Source organism: Aedes aegypti, chromosome 1, assembly GCF_002204515.2.
Source record: "Aedes aegypti strain LVP_AGWG chromosome 1, AaegL5.0 Primary Assembly, whole genome shotgun sequence".
Taxonomy (NCBI): domain Eukaryota; kingdom Metazoa; phylum Arthropoda; class Insecta; order Diptera; family Culicidae; genus Aedes; species Aedes aegypti.
In genome coordinates this window covers 291,854,638-291,881,144 of record NC_035107.1, presented here as the reverse complement: position 1 = coordinate 291,881,144, position 26,507 = coordinate 291,854,638, and the positions used below count along the sequence as shown (strand labels likewise).

Sequence of the window (26,507 nt, the reverse complement as noted above, 5' to 3'; positions counted from 1 at the left end):
TCAAGGAGTTCTCTTGGAAAACTTTGAGCATCTTTCAATCTGTCAGTGCAGTGAATATCTTCCAAAATCTCAGGTCGAATGGATCTCTCTGGAAATAAGCATTACCCAAATAACCACTAGTACGCTAATTCACCCTTTTGAGCTTATAGGGCTATTATACGGCTAACATAGGGCTTGCCAGTTGTACAACAGCATTATATTTGCACGCAGGGCAAATCGAAGTGCTAGTTGGTAACTTGGATAAAGACAATCAATCATGACAGCAATCCAACGAACAACTTGTAAGAAGTCCGCTATTGATGAGTGAAAAAATATGAGAAGAATCATAAGGTTCTAAGGATGCACCCGTAAAAAAACATCGGAAGGAATCTGCTACGGATCCGGAAAGGATCTCACTAGGAATCTGTAAGATCTCTTATGGAATCCGGTGTAATCCGGCATGATTATAGTGGAAATTTGTAATGAATTTGCCCGAATTTCACCAAGTATCTTTCCAGGAACAACTGAACAGTCTACAAAATATTATCTCGAAAAGCTTCTTTAGAATTTTCATGTTATTCGTTGTAAGTCTCGTGTGGAAGAAGTTTAGCATCTACTAAAAATCTGTCAAATGCTGCGATGGATATTTACTAGTAATTGGAAGAAAAACAATTATAAATCAATGAGAAATCTGCGCCAATCCTTAAAAAAATCCTTCAGGATTCCGTCAAGCATGCCGCAAGTTATGGACTAATCGAATAAGAAATCTGCTTAGAGTCTCGTGAGGAATCTACCAATAATCTCATGAATTTGTTCCAAGAGTTTTTGAATTTTTGAAGAATCTTTACAGACCCACTTAAAGGTCTTGCAAGATATCAGCTGTGGATTACAAGAGGATTCAGTTAGAAGTCAGGAAGGATTCTCCGAAATGTCGCAGTACGTGTACTGAGTATTTCGAAGAAGAATTTTCAAATAATCTCACATCTGAACCATGAAGCTTTTCAAAAATCAACCTCGCAACTTCCTAAGGGTCCTCTTAGGAGCCACCAAAATACAGCCGAAGAATCTTGCAAACCCCTCGATAATCTAGCAATCTGGAATCTGCTGAACCATAAATTTACCATGGAGCTATGCGGATCTGGTAAGATATGAGAAAGTAGTCAGATATGCACCAGAAAGGATGCCCTATGAACCACTGGTAGAGTCCATCAAAAACCTCATCCGGAATCTACTATGGATCTCTCCATAAATATCTACAGAGATCCATCACAGGATTTCTCTGGTACTTCACCAAGTTTTGAGAGAAATCTTATTCAAAAACTCACAAGAATTCTGTCTTTTTTCATAAAGTCAACTTTCCTTTACTCGATATTGAAGGACCATCGAGTTAGGGAGGTATTGAGTTACAGACCATAAAACCAGTGTAACTGCGATCCAAGGGACCATCGAGGTAGCCATGAATACCAACTTTTACTATGGTTCTCTAACTCGATATCGAGATACGGAATATCGAGTAAGGGAGAGTTAACTGTATATCCATCCAAGGAGCCACCAGCAAACTCCCGAAAGGAGTCCATCAAGTAACGCGCTAAGAACCAGCTAGATTCGGTCGGTCAGCCTTCCAAGGTGCTCATCAGACATTTTCCAAGGAATCTGCAAATTTTGCAACAGCTAACCAGGATATTCGGAAGCACGCCTGGAGGCACCTAAATGGGGATATCTGCAACCAGATAGACCATATGCTGGACGATGTCCGACATTTCATAGATGTCATCGATGTTAGAAGTGTCAGGGGTTCTAATATTGACTCGGATCGTTGTCAGTAAACTCCAAGCGCGAATATCAACTGTAGCGAATTCAAGACCACAGCGATCCCTTTCCAGCAGACACGAGCGGATAAGTGAGATCAATGTGAGCGAAAACCTCAACAATCTATGGGGTTCAATCCATGAAGCGGTGAGTGAAACAGTGCGAGAAGTGATAGGTACTGCTCGAAGACGCCCCTGAAGTGGATGAAGATCGCAGGAAGAAAAAAGCGTATGATGAAAACGTGATAGCCGTGGCACAAAACTGTATGGAACAGAACGATATGCGGCGATTCTATGAAACTGACAATGGCGAGCGGAGAAAGCCGTGCCGTAATATACTGACAGATAAAACGTTGTTGGCTGCCAGGAGGAGAACTTTTAAAACGCTACTGAATGGTGGAAACGAAAGAGCAGCGGAGAACAGAATAAACATCGACAACGATGGTCAAGCTGTGAAGCCTTCATCACTAGATGAGGTTAGGAAGGCGATTAAGGATTCGAAGAAGAACAACAACTCCCGGCCGGAGTCCTCAAGCACGGTAGTGAGTAACTGCGTGTAGTAATTCACCATGTACTACTAGGGATATGAGAGGAAGAAGAACTGTCTGATAGCTACATGTATGGTTTCATGTGCCCTCCCTTTTAAAAAAGAACTCTTCGTCGGCGAATATCAAGCTGGTTTTCATGAGGACCGATCGACGTCAAATCAAATGTTTACCCTGCGATAGATCCTCGATAAATTCCGGGAGTACAACTTGCAGACTCATCATCTATTTATTGGATTTCAAGGCGACGTACGATTCAGTGAAAAGAAACGAGTTGTGGGAAATAACGATGGAACATGGTTTTCCGGCGAAGCTGATTAGACTGATTCGTGCAATGTTGGAAGAATCGAAATCAAGTATACGGATTGCGGATGAGATTTCAACATCCTTCGTAACAATAGACGGCTTGAAGCGAGGTGAGTTCAAGACGACTGGACGCGATTGGCACATGACCGGGTCCAATGGAGAAGGCTTCTTCATTCGGCGTTGATTCAACGCAACAGCAAGGAATTGTTGCCCATCAAGTATCAAGTAAGTAACCAGCGTTGCAAAAAATCAGTAGTACACTAATTAACAATTTGCTTAGGATTCGATCGAAAATTACTAAAATTGGAGAATAGATGAGTAGTTTGAACCTTCTGGTCCGGCCAGTACCGAACACGGTTAAACCTGGAATCGCCAATACGATCCTCACCGAACGCCACGCAGCAATGCGGGGTAATAAACTTCCAATACTCCTAATGATTGGCTATTCATAGTGTGTAGGTATGCGTGTATGTGTATGTTTTCGTGTATATCATAAGGTTTTGAATTATTCGCCATTTCTCTGCTTCGATAGATAGCCTAACCAAGTAACATGCGATGTTCAAATTGTAGCTATATTTATAGTACGTACGTAGTTCCATTAAAACATTTCTCTGTCTCTGTATGTTTGCTCGTATGAGTCTATGCTCCGTCTATTATTCGTTCTCTCCTAGCAGTGTCCAGCTGTCCTACCGTAAGTACCGTAATTGACGCTTCATTATTGAATTTGTTTGCTCGTCACTGCAATGCATCTTCTCCTTAAGTAGGTTGATTGATCAACGTTATTGTTAAACGTGCTTTCGGTCTTCCGTTGAAGGCTAAACTTGTCTCTCTAAATTAAAATCGCTATCGTTCGGTAGTAAATTAGCTCTTGTGGTCTTATCAAATGGTCAATTCTATTGCCATGCAACTAAATACGGTTTCTATTTCCTGTTTTGTTCTCTTGGTTTCGACTGATATGCGTGAGTATGTGTTTGTGTGAGTGATTTTTTTGGTATGGTATTTCCGATTCGTGCCAAGAAGCCGAGTATTTGTGTATTCCTTCTGTCTGAAAGCAGTGTTTCCAACCGATGATGGACGGATAAATCAATGCAATTGATCCACTATTCGTGCCACGTTTTTGGTTTTGTATCGAACATATCTCTCTCTCTCTAGCAAATATTACTTTAACAACGATAATATATCTCTCGCTTTTCTAATTAGTTTTGGTGACAACTTGTACATCTGGAAGCAATTTTAGCGTTGAAATCCTCAGTTGTGTTTGTCTTGCTTGCTGCTTTTGCTTAAGTGAAATAGTTTTCCCGCTGTTGGTACAACGGCAGCGGTTCCGGAGGCGATTCCGTATTGTCCGAATCCTCCATCTCGCTGCGATAGTGTTCATCCTCGTCATCTTCGCCGCCCTTGCGACCACTTCCGTTACTGTTGGTGCGAAGCAAACCGCCGCCACGTGCCTTCTTCAGCTTGCAGATGCTGGATGGCAGCACTGCCATGGAGTTCTCTGTGTGTGTAACGATTCGGCGCGTGGGTTGGAAGAAAATATATGTTAGCGGATCGATTTGCGAAAACGACTCAAAAGCAAAGCTCAAAATTCAAAACTGAAAGTAGCTTCGAGGAGAATATGATCAACATCATGCAAATCATAACGTATCTCAAGGAAACGGAAATCATACGGATGGATGATCGGATTTTCTGGGAGTGTTTCGGTCGATATTGGTGTATGTGTGGGACCGTCCAAGAGACGTTTCTTTGAATCTTGGACGGCCGTCTCGCAGTACCACCCTCAATCGTTGAAGATATTATGAAGAGTTCATTCTTGATATTCGCAATACAAACCTGTGTTCTGTTCCTCGGGAAGGTCGTCTGAATCGTTGTTGAGGCGGTTGTATAGATGTTTTTTTTGTAGTTGATGTTGTAGTAGTAGTTGTTGAATGGGCAAGCGTTGTTGGGAAACATTCGATTCGTTTGATAGGTATGAGTGATACACATTTAGATGGCAATAGTAGTAGTAGTTCAACAAGTAACACAAATTCAACACACTTCGTGGCATTCCAAACAATAAAAAACGAAATCGAAATCGCATACTAGAAGCTGCTCGTATAAAAACACATTCAATAAATAATAAGATAACCGAAATGAAACAACGGTGCATCCGGTGGCACTAATAAGAGCACTACTTTTGTGTATTAGTGGCATGATACGGGTTACCTAATGAATGAGAAAAATGATACAGAAAATAAAAAAAAGAAAATCATAAATATAGAACATAAACTGAAATCATCGAAATCAAATGAAACAAGTGCAAACCGAACTGGTTTTGAATGAGAACGATCAAACTCGATCAAAGCGATACCACACAGAACGGCTCAGACGGGATGCACGGAGGGAACCTGGACCTACCTGCCACAATTTTGCTCATCTGCATGACCTGCTGGGCCAGAATCTGATTCAGCTGTAGCAGGTGCTCCCGTTGTCGCTTCTCCGCATTGGCGGGCTGATTCGGGGACGTGTCCTACAAAGAGATCCAAAGCGTTTGAAATCAATCAACTTAACCCGGGAATATCAATGGGACTTACATTCCCGGCGATCGGCGTTTCCGAGAGCATCTTCTTGATGGCTTCGACCTTCTCCTGGCGGCGGCGTTTCTCCTCCGGGGACAATTCCGGCGCCTGCTCGGGGACGTACCGTTCTGGAATGAGGATTTTACTGGGTGCTGCTAGGAGTTTGTCGATCGTGTGCTCGGAGATCTTCTCGCGGGGTCCAATTGCTGAGCGGACGACATCCGGGGCGTTCGAGCGGGGCCTAATGGTCACTTCCAGGTCTACGTCATCTCGGGCCCGCCAGTTGATGTTCTGCATGATGGGAATTAGAAACTGGATTTCTACACATTTTTCGAAACGAAAAACTTAAACTAGTGCAGTAAACATCGGGCAAAATGATTGAGAAATACCTATAGAATATTCTGGAAGATATTTCCAAAGACATAATTTATTAACATTTTTAAATCTTATAGCATAATAAGCGATTTCTCTTATGTGGTTGAAGCTAGCTAGCTAGTAAGTATAAAGAACTCACATTGTCGAGGAGCACTCCATCGAACTAAGGTAGATTAGCTACCAATGACTGTCCTAGAACTCCAAGAAAAATTTGGAAGCCTAAAAAATACTAAGGAGTCAAACTCAGGCTTTATGATCATCAGAGTTTGGTGACATACTGTAGAGCAGCGTGCTGCCTTTGCCTCTGCGCGATGGAGCGAAAAATGCAAAGCAGAGAAACAGCAAAAAATGAGCGAGGAAGATGCAGCACAAAACACAACAGAGTAAAATTCCATCAAAGAAGAGAGCCATCACAACTCCCCGAGGCCTGTCTTGGTCGGGCGGGACACTGAAAAGTTCTTTTAAAGCGTGAGTAAAAGTGAGCATAGCAACAAGAGAGAGAGAGAGAGAGTACCAAAAAAATTCTCGCATTTTTTTTTTGCACTCTCACTCGAATTGCTTGAGGATCTGTGTTAAAAATTTTGAGTTAATTTTTTGCTCCTCAGAAAAACGTCAAAATCGCCTCATTTTTGCATCGCAGAGGAGTTTCTATCAAGCCTGGGTAGACTACTTACTGTGATGAAGATCAGAGGAAATAATCGGCAGATAATTATCGCAATGGCCAATAAGCTTCAATTTTTAAAGAGTTTGGAATATAAGGATACATTTAGATTTGAGAAGCTCGTGAACGCGTAGAACTTAATAAGTTTCTTATGGACTAGGGAAGAGTTCCTGCTGATTACTGTTCAAATTGTGCCTAATGAGCAGGCGAATCTATTGGCTCATATATATACGGATTTGTTACATTGTTGTGAAATCACGCGTATCACAAGATTAAATTGTCTAAATTATTATGCCAATGAAAAATAGTTCAATGGTCAAATAATTATGAATTCAAACAAATAATTTTGGTCGTCATTTTCAGTGACATTTCTCTCATTCATCCCCGGCGACGTCTATGATGGTGGCGCATTATAATTGCCTTTTTTTTATAGAAAAGTGTTTCACTGGAGCGTTGCATTAGTAGTTCTTGTGGAAGTTCCTTTTGGGGGTGTTCCGTAAGTAGCTTTAGAATTTCTTTCCGAAGATCCTCTAAAGTTCCCTTAGAAGTTCATCTGGAAGTTTCTCTAGAATTTATTCTAGGAGTTTTTCCTGGAGTCCCTCTAGAAGGAATTTTTTCCTGAAATTTCTCTGGGATTTTTCCCGGAAGTTTCTCTAGGAGATCCTCTGGTAATTCCTGTTAGAGTTCCTGTAGGAGTTCCCCGAAAGTTCCCGTAGGAGTTCCTTCAGAAGTTCCTGTAAGAGTTTATCCGGAGGTTCTTGTAGGAGTTCTTTCGAATGTTCCTGCAGAAGTTTCTCATAAACATTCAGTAGTAGTTACTCGGAATCTATTGTAGGATTTTCTCTGAACATTTTTGTAGCAATTCATTCGAAATTTTCTCTAGAAGTTTTTCTAGGAGCTCCTCAAAAGGTTCCCGTAGAAGTTCTTCACAAAGCTCCTCTGATTTCTCCGAAAGTTCCTCTAGGATTCCATCTAGAGAGTTCTTTTGGAAGTTGCTGTAGACTTTATCTCGATTTTCTCGGAAATTCCTCTAAATGTTCTTCCGAAAGTTTCTCAAGAATTTTCCCTGAAAGTTCCTCCAGAAGTTCCTATAGGAGTTCTTCTAGGAGTTTTTTTCTGGAGTTATTATAGGAGGTCTTCGTAAGATTCTTTTATTTTTTTCTGGATGTTTCGTTAGCAGGTACTTCAGAAGTTCCTGCAGGAGTTCCTTCGGAAGTTCTTGTAGGAGTTTCTCCGGAAGCTCCTGTACCGTTCGCTCGGTCTTTCCTGTCCGAGTTCTTCTGGAGTTCCTCTGGACGTTCCTGTGACGAAACTTCCTCTAGTAATTTTTCTATGAGCTATGAGTTCTTCCGAAGGTTCTTCGAATTTCTTCCGGAAGTATCACTTGGAGTATCTCTGGAAGTTCCTCTGAGTGCTTCCCAAAGTTCTCCTTGGATTTACTGTAGAGAATTCTTCTGGAAGTTGCTGTAAAATTACCCCGAAGCTTCCCCCTGAATCTTCCCCGAATTCCTATAGGAATTCCTCCGGAAGCTCCTCTAGGAGTTCATCCGGAAGTTTTCCTAGGAGTTCATATGAAAGTTCCTCCAGAATACCCCCAGATGTTCTTCGTTCTTCATTCGTAAATTCCTCTGATTTGGTCAACGAATTATTTCGGAAGCTCCTCCAGGAATTTCTTCTGAATGTTCCTCGGATTTCTTCGGAAGTTCCCCTAGGATTTCATCTAGAGAGTTCTTTGGGAAATTGCTGTAGAATTTATCCATAATTTGTTTTTGGAAATTCCTATAAAACTTCTTCGGAAAGTTTCTCAAGAGTTTTTTTTTCTGAAAGTTCCTCCGGAAGTTCCTCTTGTTTTTTTTTTTGTAATTTCGTTTAGAATTTCTTTCGCAAGATCCTCTTAAACGTCCTCCAGAACTTCCTATAGAATTTCCTATAGAAGTTCCTTTGGAAGTTCCTTTAGGAGTTCTTCTGAATGTTCTTCTAGAAGTTTTTCCTGAAGTGCTTCTAGGAGGTCTAGGATTTTTTCCGGTAGTTCCGCTAGCAGGTACTTCGGAAGTTCCCGCAGGAGTTTCTTCGGAAGTTTTTGTAGGAGTTTCTCTGGAAGCTCATGTAGGGCTCGTTCGGTCTTTCCTGTATGAGTTCTTCTGGAGTTCCTCTGGATGTTCCTGTGGCGAAAATTCCTCTAGGAATCTCCCTATGAGCTCCTACAGAAGTTTATCTGAATGTTCTTCCGAAGTTTCTTCTGATTTCTTCCAGAAGTATAACTTGGAGTATCTCTGTAAGTTCCTCTGAGTTCTTCTTAAAGTTCTCCTTGGATTTTATATAAAGAATTCTTCTGGAAGTTGCCCGAAACTTCCCCCGGAATCTTTCGGAAATTCCTCTAGGAATTCCTCCGGAAGCTCCTCTAGGAGTTCATCCGGAATTTACCCTAGGAGTTCATATGGAAATTCCACTAGGAATACCTCTAGGAGTTCTTGTAGAAGTTTCTTAGGAAATTCCTCTGATTCCTGTAGAAGTTCTTCCGAAGGTTTCTCAAGGATTTCTCCTGGAAGTTCCTTCAAAGCTCCTCCGGAAATTCTCCTAGGATTTTTTCCGGAATCTCCGCTAGGAGTTCATCCTGAAGTTTCTCTAGGAGTTCTTGTGGAAGTTCCTTTAAAAATACATCCAGAAGCTCTTGTGGAAGTTTATTCGTAAATTCCTCTGATTTCTGCAACGAATTATTTCGGAAGCTCCTCCAGGAAGCTCTTAATGTTCCTCGGATTTCTCCGGAAAATCCTCTAGGCGATCTTCCGGAAGTTCCCCTAGGATTTCATCTAGAGAGTTCTTTTGGAAGTTGCTGTAGAATTTATCCAGAATTTGTTTTTGGAAATTCCTCTGAAAGTTCTTCCGTTTCTCAAGAGTTTTTTTTTCTGAAAGTTCCTCTAGGATTTTTTTTGTAATTTCGTTTGAAATTTCTTCCACAAGATCCTCTTAAATGTCCTCCAGAATTTCCTATAGAAGTTCCTTTAGGAGTTCTTCTAGTTTTTTTTTCCTGAAGTTCTCCTAGGAGGTGTTCGTTAGATTCTGGAAGTTCCTTTAGAATTTTTTCCGGGAGCTCCGCTAGCAGCTACTTCGGGAGTTCCTTTGGAAGTTCTTGTAGGAGCTCCTTCGGCAGTTCTTGTAGGATTTACTCCAGAAGACTTCTTCTGGAGTTCATCTGGACGTTCCTGTGGCGAAAAATTCCTCTAGGAATTTTTCTATGAGCTCCTACAGAAGTTTCTCTGAAGCTTCTTTCGCAAGTTCCTCTGATTTCTTCCGGAAGTATCACTTGGAGTATCTCTGTAAGTTCCTATGAGTTATTCCTAAAGTTCTCTTTGGATTTGATCTAGAGAATTCTTCTGAAAGTTGCTGTAAAATTACCTCGAAACATCCCCCGGAATCTTCCGGAAATTCCTCTAGGAATTCCTCCGAAAGTTTCCTGTAGAAGTTTCTCTAGGAAAACCTCCAAAAGTTCTTGTAGAAGTTTCTTAGGAAGTTCATCTGATTCCTGTAGGAGTTCTTCCGAAGGTTTCTCAAGGATTTCTCCCGGACGTTCCTTTCAAAGTTCCTCCGGAAGTTCCTTTAGGATTTTTTCTGGAAGCTCCGCTAGGAATTCCTCCGGAAGTTTCTCTAGGAGTTTCTATGGAAGTTCCTCTAAGAATACATCCACAAGCTCTTGTAGAAGCTCATTCGTAAATTCCTCTGATTTCTGCAACGAATTAATTCGGAAGCTCCTCCAGGATTTTTTCTGAATGTTCCTCGGATTTCTCCGAAAGTTCCCCAAGGATTTCATCTAGAGAGTTCTTTTGGAAATTGCTGTAGAATTTATCCAGAATTTGTTTTTGGAAATTCCTATAAAACTTCTTCCGAAAGTTTCTCAAGAGTTTTTTCTGAAAGTTCCTCCGGAAGTTCCTCTTGGTTTTTTTTTTGTAATTTCGTTTATAATTTCTTTCGCAAGATGCTCTTAAACGTCCTCCAGAACTTCCTATAGAAGTTCGTTTGGAAGTTCCTTTGAGACTTCTGCTGGTTGTTTTTCTAGAAGTTTTTCCTTAAGTTCTTCTAGGAAGTCTTCGTTAGATTCTCTTTATTTTTTCTGGAAGTTTCTGTTATGATTTTTTCCGCTAGTTCCGCTATCAGGTACTTCGAGAATTCCTCCGGGTTGAATAGAAACAAACGAAGATGTACAGAGTGAATCGAAGAGTGAAGACGTTGAACATTCAGTTGAGAATGAATCGTGAGCATTGGTTGAAATGTTCGCATCACGAATCACCTCACGAGTGTAAACCAACGCTGAACCAAACATGACAGACTCGCGAACAGGCTTGGCGTTAGTAAGTTCGCTCCCGCCTGCTCGGGAGAACATATCAAAAGAAATAGCAAAAAGTTCACGAACATTTACTCGTGAGTAATCGAATCCTTACGGTCATCGGGGAAGGGAAGGAATTTTAGTGTGACATCCGTTGTTACTGAAGATCGAGTATACCTCTGCATCTTCATGATTGCCACGGGAAGGAGTTTTGTTAGTAAGAGGGCTTCAAAGCTACATGATCAGGATTCACCTTGGTAAGTGATGCGATTCATGTAACCTCTGTTTAAAAAGTTATCAATCAATGTGTCGACATCTTAAACATCGAACTATTCAAAGGTTTGAATCTTGAAATTTTATAAAACATGAATAAGCGCTTATGTCAACACTTAAAGTGACGAACTATTCATAGTTTGTTCAACAAGTTCATAAAAAAATACTTGTTATGATACAAATGTGTTATTACAATCATAAAACGAGCTCACCAATTGGTAATCTATCCTCGACTGCACAGTTACAATCGCAGCGTCAACACGTATAAGCAGGAATATAAAATAACTCCGATGGCGCGCGAATGAAGTGCTAACTGAAAAAAAAACTCCGAGCGCGCGAAAATGAATCGGACTGCTTGAGGCTTCGCAAAGCACTGGGCAAACGAACGAAACCACCGAAAAACACTCCGAGCGCGCGAAAATGAATTGGACTGCTTGAGGCTTCGCAAAGCAGTCATCGAATATATAATTAAAAACCCGGAAATCTTGGAGTGGAAAAAGGTGTTTTTAAGCGTCATTGGCTCTGAAAAGCTCTGAATACGTTCACGAATCACTTTACTCACGAGCACGATAGACGCAAGTTTTTTGCTCCAGTTCAACGGACATGTTCGCCACTTTCAATCACTGATCGTATGTTTAAGAAAAATGGATGATGATTGGCGCAAAAGTGGATGCTAATTGCCGCGAGAGAGTGAGTTAATTCTTAAAAGTCGCAAGAAAATCACGTGTGTATGAACAAGTAGTAAGTTGAGGTATTTCCGAAAGTGACTCTAGCTTTCATTTATTTAAGAGCTCATTACGAATCAGTCGAAAGTGATTAGAGAGTGATTCGAAAATATGTCAAGAATTAGTCGAATTAGAAATGGAACGAGGAGTAAATGGAGATAAATTATGAAGAGATTTGAGGATGATGAGCACTTCGAAAGTAACTAGGCGAGCGAAGCAAGAATGTATCGAGAAAGGATCTACATTGAGACGAATGTGATTCAAGAGTTACTGGAAAACTAGTTGTGAGTCAGTATGAAAGAAATTGCGAGAGATTTGAACGTCAATCAAAAATAATTATTTCAGAGTAATTATTTAGTTAGAAAAAAGGTTGTTGTGAGTGAATAAAAATGAATCGAAATTCAATTCACAGTTAATTGAGAGGAATTTGTCAGTGATCAACTGTTGACAAGTTTAAGGATGAATTGGCAGTGAATTGGTTTAATTCCTATTGCTTTGAGATTATTTTTGGCCAATATATCATAGGATAGCATAGGCAATATTTTTCAAATACATTTAAAAGGTTAAGAGTGATTTAGAAGTGAATCGAAAAAACATGCGGAAATCCAGAGTGAGTTGTGTGTGACTCGAGAATAAAATGAAAGTAAATAGATAAGGCATCTGAATATATTCGAGAATGTATCTATTAAATGATAGATTCCTAGTCCATCAGTTAGGAGGAAATTAAGAAAAAGTCGGGGCGATTGAAAAAGGGTCGAAAAATTGATTTCGGAATGATAAAGAATTTAGAGAGCAAGTCGAGAATATGTTGAAAACGAGCTGTGAGTTTTTTGAGAGTAACCTTCAAATGGGTTAAGCTCGAGTTGAAAGTGAGTCAAATATCGAATAATAAAATATGAGTCGAAGTGCGTCGAATTGGTCAAGTTCAAAAAACAGTTTACTGCTATTTTTAAGATTTTAGATTTTCGAAATAGGGAAATTATAGATATTGAATAGTTGGAAGCCAAAATAAGCGAAGTTACCCGTAATACTGAGTTTTATAGCTTTTGTCACGGTCGCCATATCATGCACTGAATTAAACCCTAGATCGGCTTTTCATCTTGCTAGGGTTAACGATATTGCAGATTCGTATTTTCCTGGCAAAGCATCAGAACCTAATTTTCAAGTTATGAGCTCAATGGCCAATTTCGAACAAATCGTGTTCATTGCCGGTAACGTTAGAAACAATAGAAAGAACATTGGCCATCTCGTTGAAAACGATAGACATTCAGATATGCCTTTAAGGCATATCTTACATCGTCAACACACCTTTAAAAAACTTTTCAATATCCAATTCATGGTAACAAGAAAATTCTCCTTCGCCCTTCCCCATCATACTTACATTCTTGTTCATATCGTTCTCGCTCTGCAGCAGTTCCAGCTGCTTGGCCGTGACGTGATGTGGCGCCGTGTGATGTCGTCGTTTCTCCTTCGGCACCGAACGGCGATGTTTGTTCTGCTGCGCCATGTGTTCGGCCTTTTGCTTTTGCCGTTCGGCGGTGGACATGCTGTGCCCATTGCTCCCATTGGCAGTTCCCTGCTGCTCCGGTCCATTGCCGACCATTTCGTGGATGATCTGCTTGGCAGCTTCACTCTGGAACACTGGGCTTTGCTCGGAAATGGTTAGGCTTTGAATGGATTCCGTCTTGGTGCGTAGACCTGGGAGTTCTGGGTTCACCAATGAAAAGTTTGGCTGTTTACTCGCCGAGGATTTGGCTTGCTGCCGATCGCAACCCGAATACAGATCCGCTTTGCGGTCGATCATTGAAACTGGGTAGCTATTGTTGCCGTTGGCCGTCATGCTGTAGTAGTCCTTCAGGTTGTTTGCGTACGTTTGAATGTCCTGGTTTTGTACGAACGCTTCATGGGTCTCGTATCCCCGAGGCAACGATTTCGACCGATGGTAGTTTGTGTAGTCTTCGAAGATCTGCGCTTCCTCTTCCAGGACTTGATCGAGGCTGTGCGTCGATGTGTTGCTTCGATCCTTCTCTCGATCGCGATTACGTCGTTCGGACTCCCGTTTTACTATCCGTACAGTTTTGATTTCCTGCTTATCATGATAAACGAATGGATTTCCACTGGAGTCTTCCAGTAAGTCATCGCTGTCTATGCTGCACGATTCGAAACCTTCCGATCGATCATGTTCGATTCTACCGATCATCGAAGACGACGATCTATCCAACAAGTTCAGCGAGGAATTGCTTTCACTTCGACCTTGGTCTTTGCTAGTCAAGGAGTCCAGATCGGTCTCCACCCATGACGTACTGTGCGATCGTTTTTTGATGTGTGATCGATTCTCGCCGTTCTTGTTGATCTGTTTGTACAGGGTGTCCGAGTTGTCTGTGAGTTGCCGCACAGCTTGACTGAGCTCCTGCCGCTGTCGTTGCATATCGCCGACCAGTAGCTGAACTCTTCGCAGTTCCGACTCCAGCACGGCACTGGCCGTTCCCACGTACTGTCCATCTTGGCCGGGCGTCATTGATGCTTGGGTGTCACGCGAAGCCTGCAACTTCTGCCTCAGAACCAACAGCTCCTGTTCCAAACGAGCGTTGTCTGCGACGGTTTTCTCGAGTTTCTAAAAAAAGATTATAAAATCAAAAATGAAGATACACTGGGGTTGAAAGTAGAACAAACCTTCGAATTCTCTGCTAACAGGAGATGTACTCGAGACAACTCCCGTTCTAGTGTGTGTTGCTGCTGCCGAGCGGCTTCAATTGCCATAGGTGGAGTATCGGCCTTCATGATCTTGGCTTTCAGTCCGCCCAGTGCCCGTTCAAGATCTTCCTTATCGCGTTGCAGGCTCTGTAGAGTACCGGACTCTTCCTGAAGCAGTTGGTCTATGTGGTACAGCTGTTGAACCTTCGACTGCGGAATGAAAATAATGATACAGGATAAAGTCATTTGAACACATTACCGCCCAAAACCAACCTGCAGCTCCGAGTGGTTCGGGCTCAACCGATCCCACTGGCGTTGTTCCTCCTGGAGCAAGCGCCGCTCCTGAATTCGCTGGTTGAACTCCAACCGATCGAGCGTAGCCGACTCGGAGCCTAGCGTCTTCTTCTGTCCGGGCGCTCCGCGGTACAGCGTTCCCAGTTTGACCATGTTGTCCACCAGGTTGATCAGGGGTTTCTCCTTTTCGTACTGTTTCTCAAGTTCGGCCAACTGCTTTTTCAGTGACTCCAGCCGGGCCAGGTTCTCGGCCCGCGTTGGCCCATCAGACGTACGTATCGAATTCTGAAAACGGCGGGAAAACGGTAAATCTACCAAGTCTCGGACATGGGAGATGGAACGCAAAACATGTGTCACTTCTGAATGTTGTGAGTAGTCTCGATTGCCAAAAGAAGAGCGAGTTTGCGAAAGGAAATCAGTGTTAGACCCTCAACCAGAATTCCGGTTTGTACACCCTGAGCGTTTGTATCGTTGGCACTGCGAATAGCGGTTAGTAGAATTTTGACTAGTCCCCAAAACGGACCTTCCCAGCTACGAGGTTAGAGTCCCGCCCCAACACCGTGTAAGCCTTTGCACAGTAACGCAAAAAAATCTAGTAAGCGAAAAGTTCTCGGTAACCTGAATGTCGTGAATGTTTGTGCAACACTGCTCGATTGAGCGTGCCGTATTGCTGTTTTGCCGTCGCAACTGTATCAACAGCAAGACTAGTTCTTCGTGAGTGCGGTTCAGTAAGTCCCCGGCCGACATTTCCAAGGTCTGTGAAAAACACGGGTCATTCAGTGTTGGCGATCATCAGCGTGGAGATCGGATTTGTATTGTGATGTAAATGGTAGAGGGGGAAAGGAAGTCCCGCGGGTAGATAACTTACTCTTAGTTCGGATTTGTCATGACTGGGAGTCAGCTGTTCTCGGGAGGCGAACATCGGCTTGCTGGCGGTCGACGGCCATTTCTCCTCGGGAGATTGCTGATTACTGAGCGCAGCAAGACTTCGGTCGATGTCCTGGAGTTGGTAGTGCTGCTGAAGGTTGATCTCCTGGGCTCGCTGTAGCTGAGCTTGAGTGTACAGATCATGGGTGGATTCGAAGCTGATGTCCGGTCGGATGTAGCTGTCCTGCTCCTGGTAGTAGTACTCGGTTTGGGGTGGTTCGTAGAATCCCTGGAACTGCGGGTTCAATCGGTAGTCCGAGGGGTCCGGTTTGACCGTCAGTGGCACCTTGGGAATGTTTTTGACGTTGCGAACTGAAATGGAAGCTGAAAGTATTAAGAAAAGTCTCTCGTTTAAACACGCGGGGTTTGTCGTCGAATGCTTGAGTTTAGTGAATCGTCTGAATTGAGAAGAGTAACACGGTATTCCATATCTGTTGTATGTCAAAATGTATATTTACATATCTTCCATTGTGTGTATATGAAATCATTTCAACTTAAGTCAAATAACATATCACTTTATGCTAAAAGTCCTTTATCATATTCGCTTTCAATCGCAATTGCTTGAGTGTGTAGATTTGGCCTTGCTTTATATATTAATGTACAAAGAGAAATGATAAATACATACGTTTGACCTTACCGAATTAATGGAATGCTTAAGAGTAATACTTCCTAGAAATCTATCGCTTAACAAACTGTGCTTTCCGTTCCGTTATTTGATTGTTCGTTAGTGTGTTGTGTTACTGTGCTTTTTGTGAACATGTGCATCCGACGACGTTGGAAAGACATGGCTGGACCCGGGACTTGGCGTATATTCATTGCTATCGACGGTTGTGGAACTGGCAGTCTCAATGCTACTACCAGAGGGACCCACTAGCGAGCTTGCTTTAGATGTGCTAGCGACTGTACCCTTGGCCGACTGAAACGATCCGTCCATACCCAGAGAACTTCGCTTCTTCCTCAACGTCCCTTCCCTACTGTTCGTCTTTTCCATGTTCGACTGACTTCGGTAGAGGTCCCTTGTTTCAGTCTCAAAGCTCTTGTTCGTACTGTTGACCAGTCCACTGGACATCAGATCCCACTGTCGAATGTTTTCCCTATCAATGTCGTACTTTGTCTCGTCTCGAAGCACTTCGTACACATCGGAATGCGTATCGGAAGATGCCGAGTCAGTCATGTTGTTCGTATTGTTCGCCAACTGCACGTAAACGTCATTGTCATCGCTAGAACCTTGCGACTTGTGCTGTTTCTTCAATAGCTGAGTCTTGGTCAGCAGTTCGTCGTTTACATAGGTCACGTCCCGCGTTATGGCCTTCCCTGCTTGCCGTTGCAAGTGCTTCCTATTCAGCGTAGATAACTTGGACTGCATCGACGATCCAGCCGCCAAATGATCCAGGCTTTCCATGGACTTTGCGTGCATATGTGACGCTCTACGCAGATTGTCTCTCCACAAACTATCTTCTTCCCAAAGGTGATCTCCACTGGCCGAAGTGTCAGTGGCAATGTTCAAACTACTCTTAGATGCTGGATGCTGATTACTCAACGCAGCCAACACCTGATTGCTACTCGCACTATTGCTAGATTTCAATATAGACGCTAAAATTGACGTAGATGAGCTGACTTCGCCGCTGATGCGTGGCTCCTCCAGCTGACTAGGCTTACTGTTCATCATCTTGTTGCTGTAATAATTCTTGCTGTTAGACGACAGCGAAACCTCCAACATCTTATTCACGTTCTTGTCTATCATACGATCCGACTCGTAAATATTTCGCTGATCTATCTCATGATCCTTCTCCGCCGCCGTCAGAATGTTAGCCGCCTTGACGTGACTTATCGGATTGTGGATGTGCGATATTCCTGCCTTCTTCACGCCCACATCCCGTTGATTGTTCAACTTCAGCGGAAACTTGATCCTCCCCAAATCCGACAGTTTGCTAATATCCGTCATTGACGAATCTCGGCTCTGAAGATCCGAGTAGTAGTACGGTGCCGAATCCGACAGATTACTGTTCCCCCGGCTGTGCACCGGTGTGGTGGTCTGCGTCATGTCGAACACCGTACACGAACTTCGCTGATCAAGATCCATGGAGGACATGGTCACCGAGTCCACTATCTCGATGTTCAAATTGCTCCGTCCGGCAGCCATCAAGTCCTCCGATTCGCAGCGTGCGTCGTGAATCGACAGGTTCTTCTCCTTCAGCGGCGATAGGGTTAGTTTCTCGTGTGAGGCCACATCCTCCAAGGAATCGTAGAACGCCTTCACTTCATCGTCCGTGCGGTTTTTCGTATTGGACTTAGGCCGAGGTGGCTGTATTTCCACGTTCTCGTAGTAAATGTTGTTGTCGTGGCCATTCTTGAACCCCTCCATCGTGGGCAAATTCGTCAAACTGTCGTTGATCCAGCTCATTCGGCTGGTGCTGGTCTTTTCTGAGTTCACGTACACGTTTTCTAAATTGCCAAGATACTGGTCGAAGCTCGCGTTTGAAACGGACTCTTCGAGAGTGAAAGTCCCCAACGCCTGGATCTCGTTCAACGAGTCCTCGGAAATCGGTCGTCGTTTATTACGGGTGTGGATGTCCATCTTGGAACTGCTCCGCCGCAGTTCAATGGACTCCGTTTCGGACAGGGAAGTGGACGTTCGACGGCTGACGTCATCTCCGGGAATCTCCGTCCGAAGCCGTTTGTACAGGTCGTAATCGGACGATGTATTCGATCCGTTATCATACCTGCCGTCCACATTGTAGCAAGATCCCAGATAGAGGTTACTCTGTAGGCTGGATCTGTTGGAATCGTAGTGGGTGGTCTTCCCAGTTTGCGACTTGCCGTCGATCGATCCGGATAGGTTGGTTTGGCTAGATTGACGATGATCCGAGGTGTTGAGGAGGGAGCAACGGGAGTTTGACTTCGAACCACCAACCTTGTCTCGTCGTTTGACGGTGTCGAAATTCTCCGATAGGAATATTTCGTCGCTGTTGTGTTCGTCCAGCGGGAGAGCTGTAGTTGGGATCGGAGGAGGTGATACGATCTCGCTATCAGAACTGTCGATGCAGTCGCCTAGAGGAGTGCTAGTGCTTGCTCCTAGATAGTACGAAGCCGGTCGGAAGGTATCCGATAAGCTGAATCGCGACCGAGCGGCTTTGATGTTGGAGTTGTTCAGGTCCTTAGCGGATTCATCATCTGCGTCCGAGCTATCGTCGTCTTTGAGATAGCTGTTGTTGGACTTGAGAATATCCGGAAGGTCGTTCCGTTTACTATGCTTCTTGCTCAAGGTATTTCGGTCGGACTGCTTCTTCTTCAGTGTACTCGTATTGCTCTCGCAAGCCGGCTTGCGATTACTACTGGGCAGTTCGGGCTTCTCTTTCTTCTCCAAGCTGTTGCTGCTCAGCTGGGACAGTTCCATGTAGAGCGGTTCCTGATCGGCCTTTGGAGGACTGTTTTGAACCATGATCATTTCATAGGTCGATCGAAGGTCATCTCCGAACACGCATTTTCCGCTTTGACCATTGGTCATTTCGATGTAGGTGTTCTCGTCCTGCACGTCTACCGAACCCTTCTGAATCGAGTTTAGGATGTCCATTGCCGTGAGTTTAAGGTCGGAGGATTCCGAGGTGTTCAAAACCGGTTTCTTTGGAGTCATCGGCATATAGAAAGACTGACTCTCGTTGCACGGATCGTCCAAATCGCCACTGTTGTCGATTGGTTCGTTGTTGTCTGCCAGTAAAGCTTCGTCCAGATCTTCGTCGGTGTATTCGAAGGATTTCTCATCGTTCTCTTCGTCCGGTTTGGTGTGGCTTGTGTTGTCTACCGTGGAATTGTCGTCAGTTACGTTGGTCGGTTGCTTCACTGGAGATTTGAGTATTGCGTTGTGGTCATAGACAGGGACATATTTAGAGTCGGGTTCCAGCGGAAGTAGCTTTTCCTTGAAACTGCTACTACTGGACAAAAGTTTGGTCATGGGCTTACGAGCGGCAGAACCCGCAATGGAGTTGTTTTCATAAATGTTCGAGTCTGGGTCTAGAGCAGAATTGTCAACCGTGTCACTGGAGTCAAAATGGTCCAACTGTGGTTGGGATTGTTCTTTAGGTTCTAGAGCGGATGCCTCAGCAGCGGGTACAGTTTCGCTATTGTCAAGCTCTGCACTCGCGGAAGCGGAAACATTGGGGGTTGACCTTCCTGCCGGCGTAATTTCTGTTCCATCTAGGGGTTGGTAATATAATACAGATAATACAGAGCATAAGATATTGGGTTGGTGCGTGGTTTTGGTGAATTGGTTGGCTGGAAGAAACAGTTGGCATCTACATACGGTTTGTGGTTGTTCTAAACGTTATTTTGGCAACAGCAGGTTTTTGATTTGGATAGACACAGAATACGAATAGTGTGTGTGTGAGAACCCCCAACCAGTAAAATTCAGATCTACGTAGAATAAAAAAAATCAGCCGAATGTGAGTAGAATTTTGATTTTTTTTTTTTGTATGTAAAGTAGCTCGTGTACGTCTCGATTAGGTTCGGGATTCAGGATTTGCTTTTTGGAGCTGTAGTGTCGTGTTTGGTCCGTGCCAGCAGTGCTTGGATATGATTCTGTCTACCCGGCAGGAAGGTCGTTTACTCTAATGTTAATCCATTCGCCAGTCCATCGGATTCAGGGAACAAGACAGATAGGGTTTACTAAAAATTCACAACAAGAATACGATCAAAGAAGAACAACACAAGAAAACAACAATAACAGTAGGACGAACAACCAGCTTTTCAAAGCAAATCCAGAATTTGTCATGTAGAATATTAGCTACAGAAAAATAGGAAAGCTGCCACTTCAAGCAGTATATGTTACTCATAGAGAAAGAAGAAATGTTTCCAAAATGCGAGCGAAGATTTCGTTCAGTAGCGCTTCAGGTGAACTCACAGCGTAGTCTTCGACGCTGCGAATTTCAAGAGGTTATTGGGATTAGTACGAATGTACACTGGAAGGATAGGATCGACTAAAATTGGGTTAATGATACGAATCTAACGGCGCGACTAGGATAGAAATGGTCTACAACAGATAGGAAAAGAAAGCTGGCTGACTTACCTTCATCGTCGGATGAATAGCTGTTGTACTCGAGGTTGGTTTTGCTATCCCTCCGCTGTTGAAGCTGTTGCTGTTGTTGCTGTTGCTGCATATGCTGTTGTTGAAGGAGCTTCTCCTGTTCCAGGTACATTTCCGCTTCCATTGCTATCTGTCCCGGTGACTTCGCTAGGAACGGGTTTCCTTCTCCGGTAGAACCCGGAGATCCGAGGGCCAGCTGGTGCTGTTGTTGCTGTTGCTGTGAAATCTTACGAGTCAGTGGCGATTGAAGCATCCGTTGCTTCCACTCCAGCAACCGTTTCATCGACTCTTCCCGCTTGCGCTCACCGTCGCGAGCAGAGGGATCTTCCTCTTTTCGTGGTAAACGCGCGCTGGCCGACCGTAGAAACTGTTCCTGCTGAGAGGGGTACTTCTTGAGATTGTTCATGGTGATCCGCTGAGTTCGAGGGACGCTGGCCGAACCATGCTGCAACTCGTCCCCGTAATCCATCCGACTGCCGTAGTATCCGTCCCGTGGCACAGTGCTGGAATTCATGACTCCTGTAGAACAGACGAAAGATTAGTTCATCGAAGTTTCCGAACCGGCAAACCTTCAATACCCTGCGGTTCATCGCCTCGCATCTTCCCAGCCATTGCGCCAAGGTTGGCCCTCTGCAGGTAGGACGCGCTCTGCATGCGCATCTTCTCCGCGTAGCTTGCCTCGGAGTAGTAGTAGTTGTCCGGAGTACGGTTGATGTCCAGGCTGGACTTGGGACGGGGCGCCCGGGTCGGTTCGTCCTTCTGCTTGGCCTTGATCGGATTGCGGGCTTCGTAGTCCAGGAAGTCGGCCGAGTGCGGACGCGGAATGGTCGACTGCACCGGACGGGCTCGCATTTGTACGTGCTGTTGCTGTGCGGGTGAGTTCTATGCGGTGAGTAAACGTTGAACGACGGTTAGTGAACGAGCAGGGGTTAGTTACAGCGTGTGTCAGTTACGGTACATGAAAGAGTTCGGATCGCAATGCATCTTGAGGTTGGTTGAATGTGATTCAGTAGCGTAAAATCCTTAAAACATATTTCACTGGGTCAACTAAGCATTGTTACATGGCCTCGATAAACGTAATGTTCAGCAAAGACTAGTTGTAAAGATGACATTTTGAATGGATGTTGTAAGTTCGTGAACAAGAGGAAATAAGTTAGTTGTACCTGAGTTACATGCTCGATATGAATGAATGAATGGCCTTACTTAGCCAAGTGGTTAGAGTCCGCGGCTACAAAGCAAAGCCATGCTGAAGGTGTCTGGGTTCGATTCCCGGTCGGTCCAGGATCTTTTCGTGATGGAAATTTCCTTGACTTCCCTGGGCATAGGGTATCATCGTACCTGTCACATGATATACGAATGTGCAAATGGTAACTTTGGCAAAGAAAGTTCTTAGTTAATATCAGTGGAAGTGTTCATTGAACACTAAGCTGAGAAGCAGGCTCTGTCCCAGTGAGGACGTAATGCCAAGAAGAAGAAGATGAATGAATGAAATGCTCATTTTAGTGACAAGTGAAGTATGTTAGTAGACAGTCAAAAGCAAGAAAGATGGGAGATTATGGTTTATTTGTATTCTTGGCCTTTGGATATTAGAGGGCATTCACATATATTCGTATTTCTACGACATTCCTTAGAATGTTTTGCAAAGTTTCTAATTTTTAGTGACTTGGTCTTGGAAAACTTCTCCAAAGTCCAGGAGGAACAAGCTTCATTTTTTTTTCAATTGAGGAGAGCTTCTCTCTAGAATCAAAAAACATTTTTCTTCGAATCCTGAAAACATTTTTCTTGTACCATGAAAGCACAGACAAACAGACGTAACAGCTAGTACAATTATTAATTTAAAACATAGTCTCGCGAACATAAACGCCCAATGCTAAATACGATGTGTTTGGCCAACCAGGAACTAGGTGGCGGTAGTGCGCAAACGTCAAATTCGAACAAAAGCGATACGAGCGCCACGAGTGGCTCGTCAGCCAACTACCAAATAATAAAATTGGACGCTATTCTGCTGGACGATGAAAATAATTCGAGTGTTACGTCTGTTTGTCTGTGTTGAAAGACTATCGCAGAATCCCGGAGGAATTCACTCTAAATTCCTGAAAGGAGTGTCTCCAGAATCCAGGAGGGATTATTTTAGGAATTCTGTAGGGATTCTTTCTAGTGGTCTGGGAGGGATTCGCTTCAGAATCATGGAAGAATTTCCTTCAGAACCCTGAAAAAAACTCTCCATTTTTTTTTATTTTTATCTTTATTAACGAGATTTTTAGCCCTAGGCTAGTTCATCTCGGGAACAACGGCTTTACTTCGTCACTACAACTTTTTTGTCAGTGACTATCTCGGGGATGGGATTCGATCCCAGGTCCTCGGCGTGAGAGGCGTGTGTTTTAACCACTACATCAGGTCCGTCCCCCTTACTCTCCATCTTGGAACCTTACCAAAATCTTGGAACGATTATCTCCTGAATCACGTGACAACTTACTCCAGTCTCATTGAAGAATCCTGGAAAGGATTTTGTTCAGATTCCTGGAAGGAGATTTACCTAGATTCCTGGAAAAGATTATATACAGAATCATGGTAGGATTCTGTCCAAATCCAGGGAGAGCTTCTTTCCAGAGTCCTGGAGAGATTCTCTTCAGAAGCTTGAGAGATTCTCTTCAGAAGTCTTCCTAATCCTGGAGCGATATTTTCGAAAAAAAAAACCTAGGCAGGATTCCCTTCAGAATCTCTGATAGAATTCTCTTCAGAATTTCGGGAGGGATTCCCTTCAGAACCTTGGGGAAGAACTCTTTCCCAATGCTTGATTAGAATTTATTTCTGAATATCCAGAATCCTGGATAAAATTGTTTTCAGAATGTTGGGAAGAGTTCTCTCCAGAATCTTGGACAGGATTATCTCCAGAATCCGTGAAAAGGTTACTTCCAGATTTTTTTTCCAGATGCTTGAAGAGATTCTCTTTGGAAGTCTGTAGGAATTCTCTGGGAGTTCTCCAGAATCTTGAAGGGATATTCCCCAGGAACCGGGACAGGATTCCTACCAGAATCTGTGAAAGAAATATCTTCAGAATTCCGGGCCGGTTTTCCGTCAGAATCTTGGGACAGTATTCATTCCAGAATCCTGGTGAGAGTTCATTCCTGAATTCTCGGAATGATTCTTTCCAGAATCTTGGACAGGATTCTATCATGAATACTGGATAAGATAGTTTTCAGAATTTTGGACAGGATTCTCTTTAAATTTTGGACAGGATTCTCTTCGGAGTCCTGGAAGGAATTCTCTCAATAATTATGAAATGGATTCTTTACAGTATCCAGTATTGATATCAATTGGTCCTTAGTCGTCGGATTCCGTAAATCGTGATGGAAAAACTAGTGAAAGTTCGGAACGCGCAAATTGTGAAAATGGTCGGGGAGCTGACAGCAGCCGCGAAACTTGCTGAGCAGAAAGCGTCCTACAGCGAAGTAAAAATGTGTTGGTACCCAAACATGGAATAAAAGAGAGGTACTGACGTGGTAGCAATATCAGTTAGTAGCCTGCGGTTGTGAAGCAGAAGCCTTGTTGTGTTTTGTAGTTTCAGGTTATGGGTCCAGGAACGCTTGGAGGACGCTGAAGCGGCTTCAATGAGGGATTACGAGGAAGCACCTAGGCGATGATGCAGAATCTCGTTGAGGGGATAGAGCCTGGAAGGGAGGTGGAGTCTGAACGGGAGGAGGCTTGGACGAGGTGCCTAAGAGTTGGAGGCCAAGATACGGTCAAGGCTGGACAGGTGGCTGATCGGAGAGGACGAGCTTGGAAAAGCTGGAGAAACTCGAAAGTCAGGAGGAGGCAGCATTTGAATGCGCTCGTGGAGGAATATAACACACGGGGCTCCTACTGGAAAAGCTGGACAAGGAAAGCCGATCACTATGGGCGCAGCGGATTATCGAAGAATAATATCCCTCCTTCGACGATTTCATCAAGTTCCTGGACAACCTCTGTGATGCACTAGAAACTTCAAACTTGCACAGCCTTCACGAAGAAGACGAAAGTAGAAGCAGTCAAGAAGTCGGTCATGCTACCTACTGCTGTCATCCGTGTACAGGGCGGTCTTCTGCAAGTTCGCGCTCTCATCGACTCGGGCGCCGAAGCATCATTGATCTGGGAAGCTTGTGTGAAAAAGCTCAGCGTGCCTCGTTGCAACGGAAAGGTGATAGTTTCCGCTTTGGGTCAGCAAGCAGCCGGAACAACCCGTGGCCTTGTGAAGCTGGTGATTGAGAACCGGTACACCGACGAGTGTGTGTTGCGATAAGTGGCTACATTTTTCACCAGCCGGATCCGATAGATGTAGTATTGGGATCTGACGTCTTTCTTGCTCTCCTCAAGCCAGGGCAAATGAAGGACAACGGAAGTGTTCCTGTGGCACAGAACACGGTTTTCGAGTAGATTTTGTCAGGGAATGAAGCCATCTACTCCTCGAGTATGCAAACCAACGTCTCGATCATCAATCTCATACTGAGTATCAATCGCCCCTTGCGGTAGCTTTGGGAGCAGGAGGAGATTCCGAAGCAAAGCCAGCTTGCTCCTTCTGAACAAGCAGCCACCCTCTTCAAGTCCAGTCTCACCTGCGATGGAAATAGGCGCTTTATCGCGCGACTCCCATTCGTCGATTCAAAGCCGGTGTTGGGTGAATCACTTACTTCAGCCATTAAACGATTGCGATCGATGGAAAGGCGTTTCCGGCAAGATGAGGAATTCCATGCGTTGTACTTGGAGTTTCTCTGCAAATATTTGGCACTGCGGCGCATGGAGCCGCCATATGAGATGGAAGTAGAGACTAGCAAGTGTCGCATCCACATCATGTGATCGTCAAGGCAGAAAGTACGACGACTAAACTGCGGGTTGTCTTCGACGCATCGTGTGTGTCGTCTACGGGCGTGTCGCTCAACGACAGACTCCTGGCAGGACCCAACGTCAACCAGAATCTTTTCAAGGTGTTTCTGCGTTTCCGTACCCAGGTGTCTTTCTTGGCAGACGTGGAGAAGATGTACCGCCAAGTTATGGTACACCCGGCGGACCGTATACGCATCCCTCGATTTGCACCGAACTACAATGGGAAAATCGAGCTGCATAAGATACACGTGCAGATGGCGTACGCTGCAGAAGTGTATGCCAAAAGAAGAAACGAAGCTGGTGACATCATCGTCAATCTCCTGGTCGCCAAAACCAGGGTAGTTCCGATGAAGCAGGTGTCATTGCCAAGGTTGGAGCTCAACGCAGCAGCTCTGTTATCGACGCTGATGGAATCAATCAAGCAAGAACTCAGCCACTTGGAGGTGGAACCTTGGGCGTACACAGATAGCAAATGGTACTCCAATGGTTGTCCGCCCATCCTCGCAAATGGAAGTCGTATGTGGCCAACCGTACGTCTGGAATATTGCAAAGTGCTACCCCGTGACCGCTGGAATCATGTGCGAAGTGAAGACAATCTTGAAGACTGTGCCTCACGAGATCTCGCACCTAGCGCACTTGTGACACACCCGCTGTGGTCGCATGGGCCAGACGAACTGAAAACGGAAGTTGAACACTAGAAGCAAATACCTGTTGAAGAAACCGAGGATGAGGAGGTATTGGAGCCGCGTCGAGTGAAGGTTCTGCACACCGCAGCAGTGGTGATCCATACCAACTACAACATCGAGATGGGCCTGTTGGAACAAAGATCGAACTACATACTGATCATGCGTACACATGCGTACATGAATCGATTCTTGATGGCACTCAAGGTAGAGGACGCGAACCTCGAATCAGGACTTTCGCCGAATGAAATCTACAATGCAAAGGCGCAGCTAGCTAGGGCTGCACAATATGCTATAATAAGCAGGAACCGGATCTGTTGCAGAAGAGTAAGGAATTGTCAGCCAAACCCCTTTCCTGGACATTCAATGAACAATGCGAGTGGGAAGACGATACATCCTACTCATATGACTTAAAACATCC

General features: G+C 44.2%; 1 protein-coding gene across 19 annotated transcripts in view; it reads right to left on the bottom strand.

Moving 5' to 3' along the window:
• Positions 1 to 3,129: 3,129 nt before the first annotated feature.
• Positions 3,130 to 26,507, bottom strand: part of LOC5577636 (putative mediator of RNA polymerase II transcription subunit 26) — a 100,078-nt gene continuing 76,700 nt past the window's right edge. For 14 of the 19 annotated variants that reach the window (XM_021838168.1, XM_021838170.1, XM_021838171.1 and 11 more), the window contains 3 exons: positions 21,122 to 21,425; positions 20,526 to 21,062; positions 15,894 to 19,657 (listed from right to left, as the gene is read on the bottom strand). In XM_021838168.1, coding sequence (XP_021693860.1) covers positions 16,188 to 19,657; positions 20,526 to 21,062; positions 21,122 to 21,425 — 4,311 coding nt within the window. In that variant the 3' untranslated portion in view covers positions 15,894 to 16,187. Of the gene's footprint in view, positions 4,134 to 4,468; positions 4,496 to 4,601; positions 4,841 to 5,032; positions 5,145 to 5,208; positions 5,485 to 12,929; positions 14,163 to 14,221; positions 14,453 to 14,515; positions 14,822 to 15,154; positions 15,293 to 15,404; positions 15,788 to 15,893; positions 19,658 to 20,525; positions 21,063 to 21,121; positions 21,426 to 26,507 lie in introns of those variants that run through there. The other 5 variants (XM_021838178.1, XM_021838179.1, XM_021838180.1 and 2 more) reach the window with 5 other exon arrangements.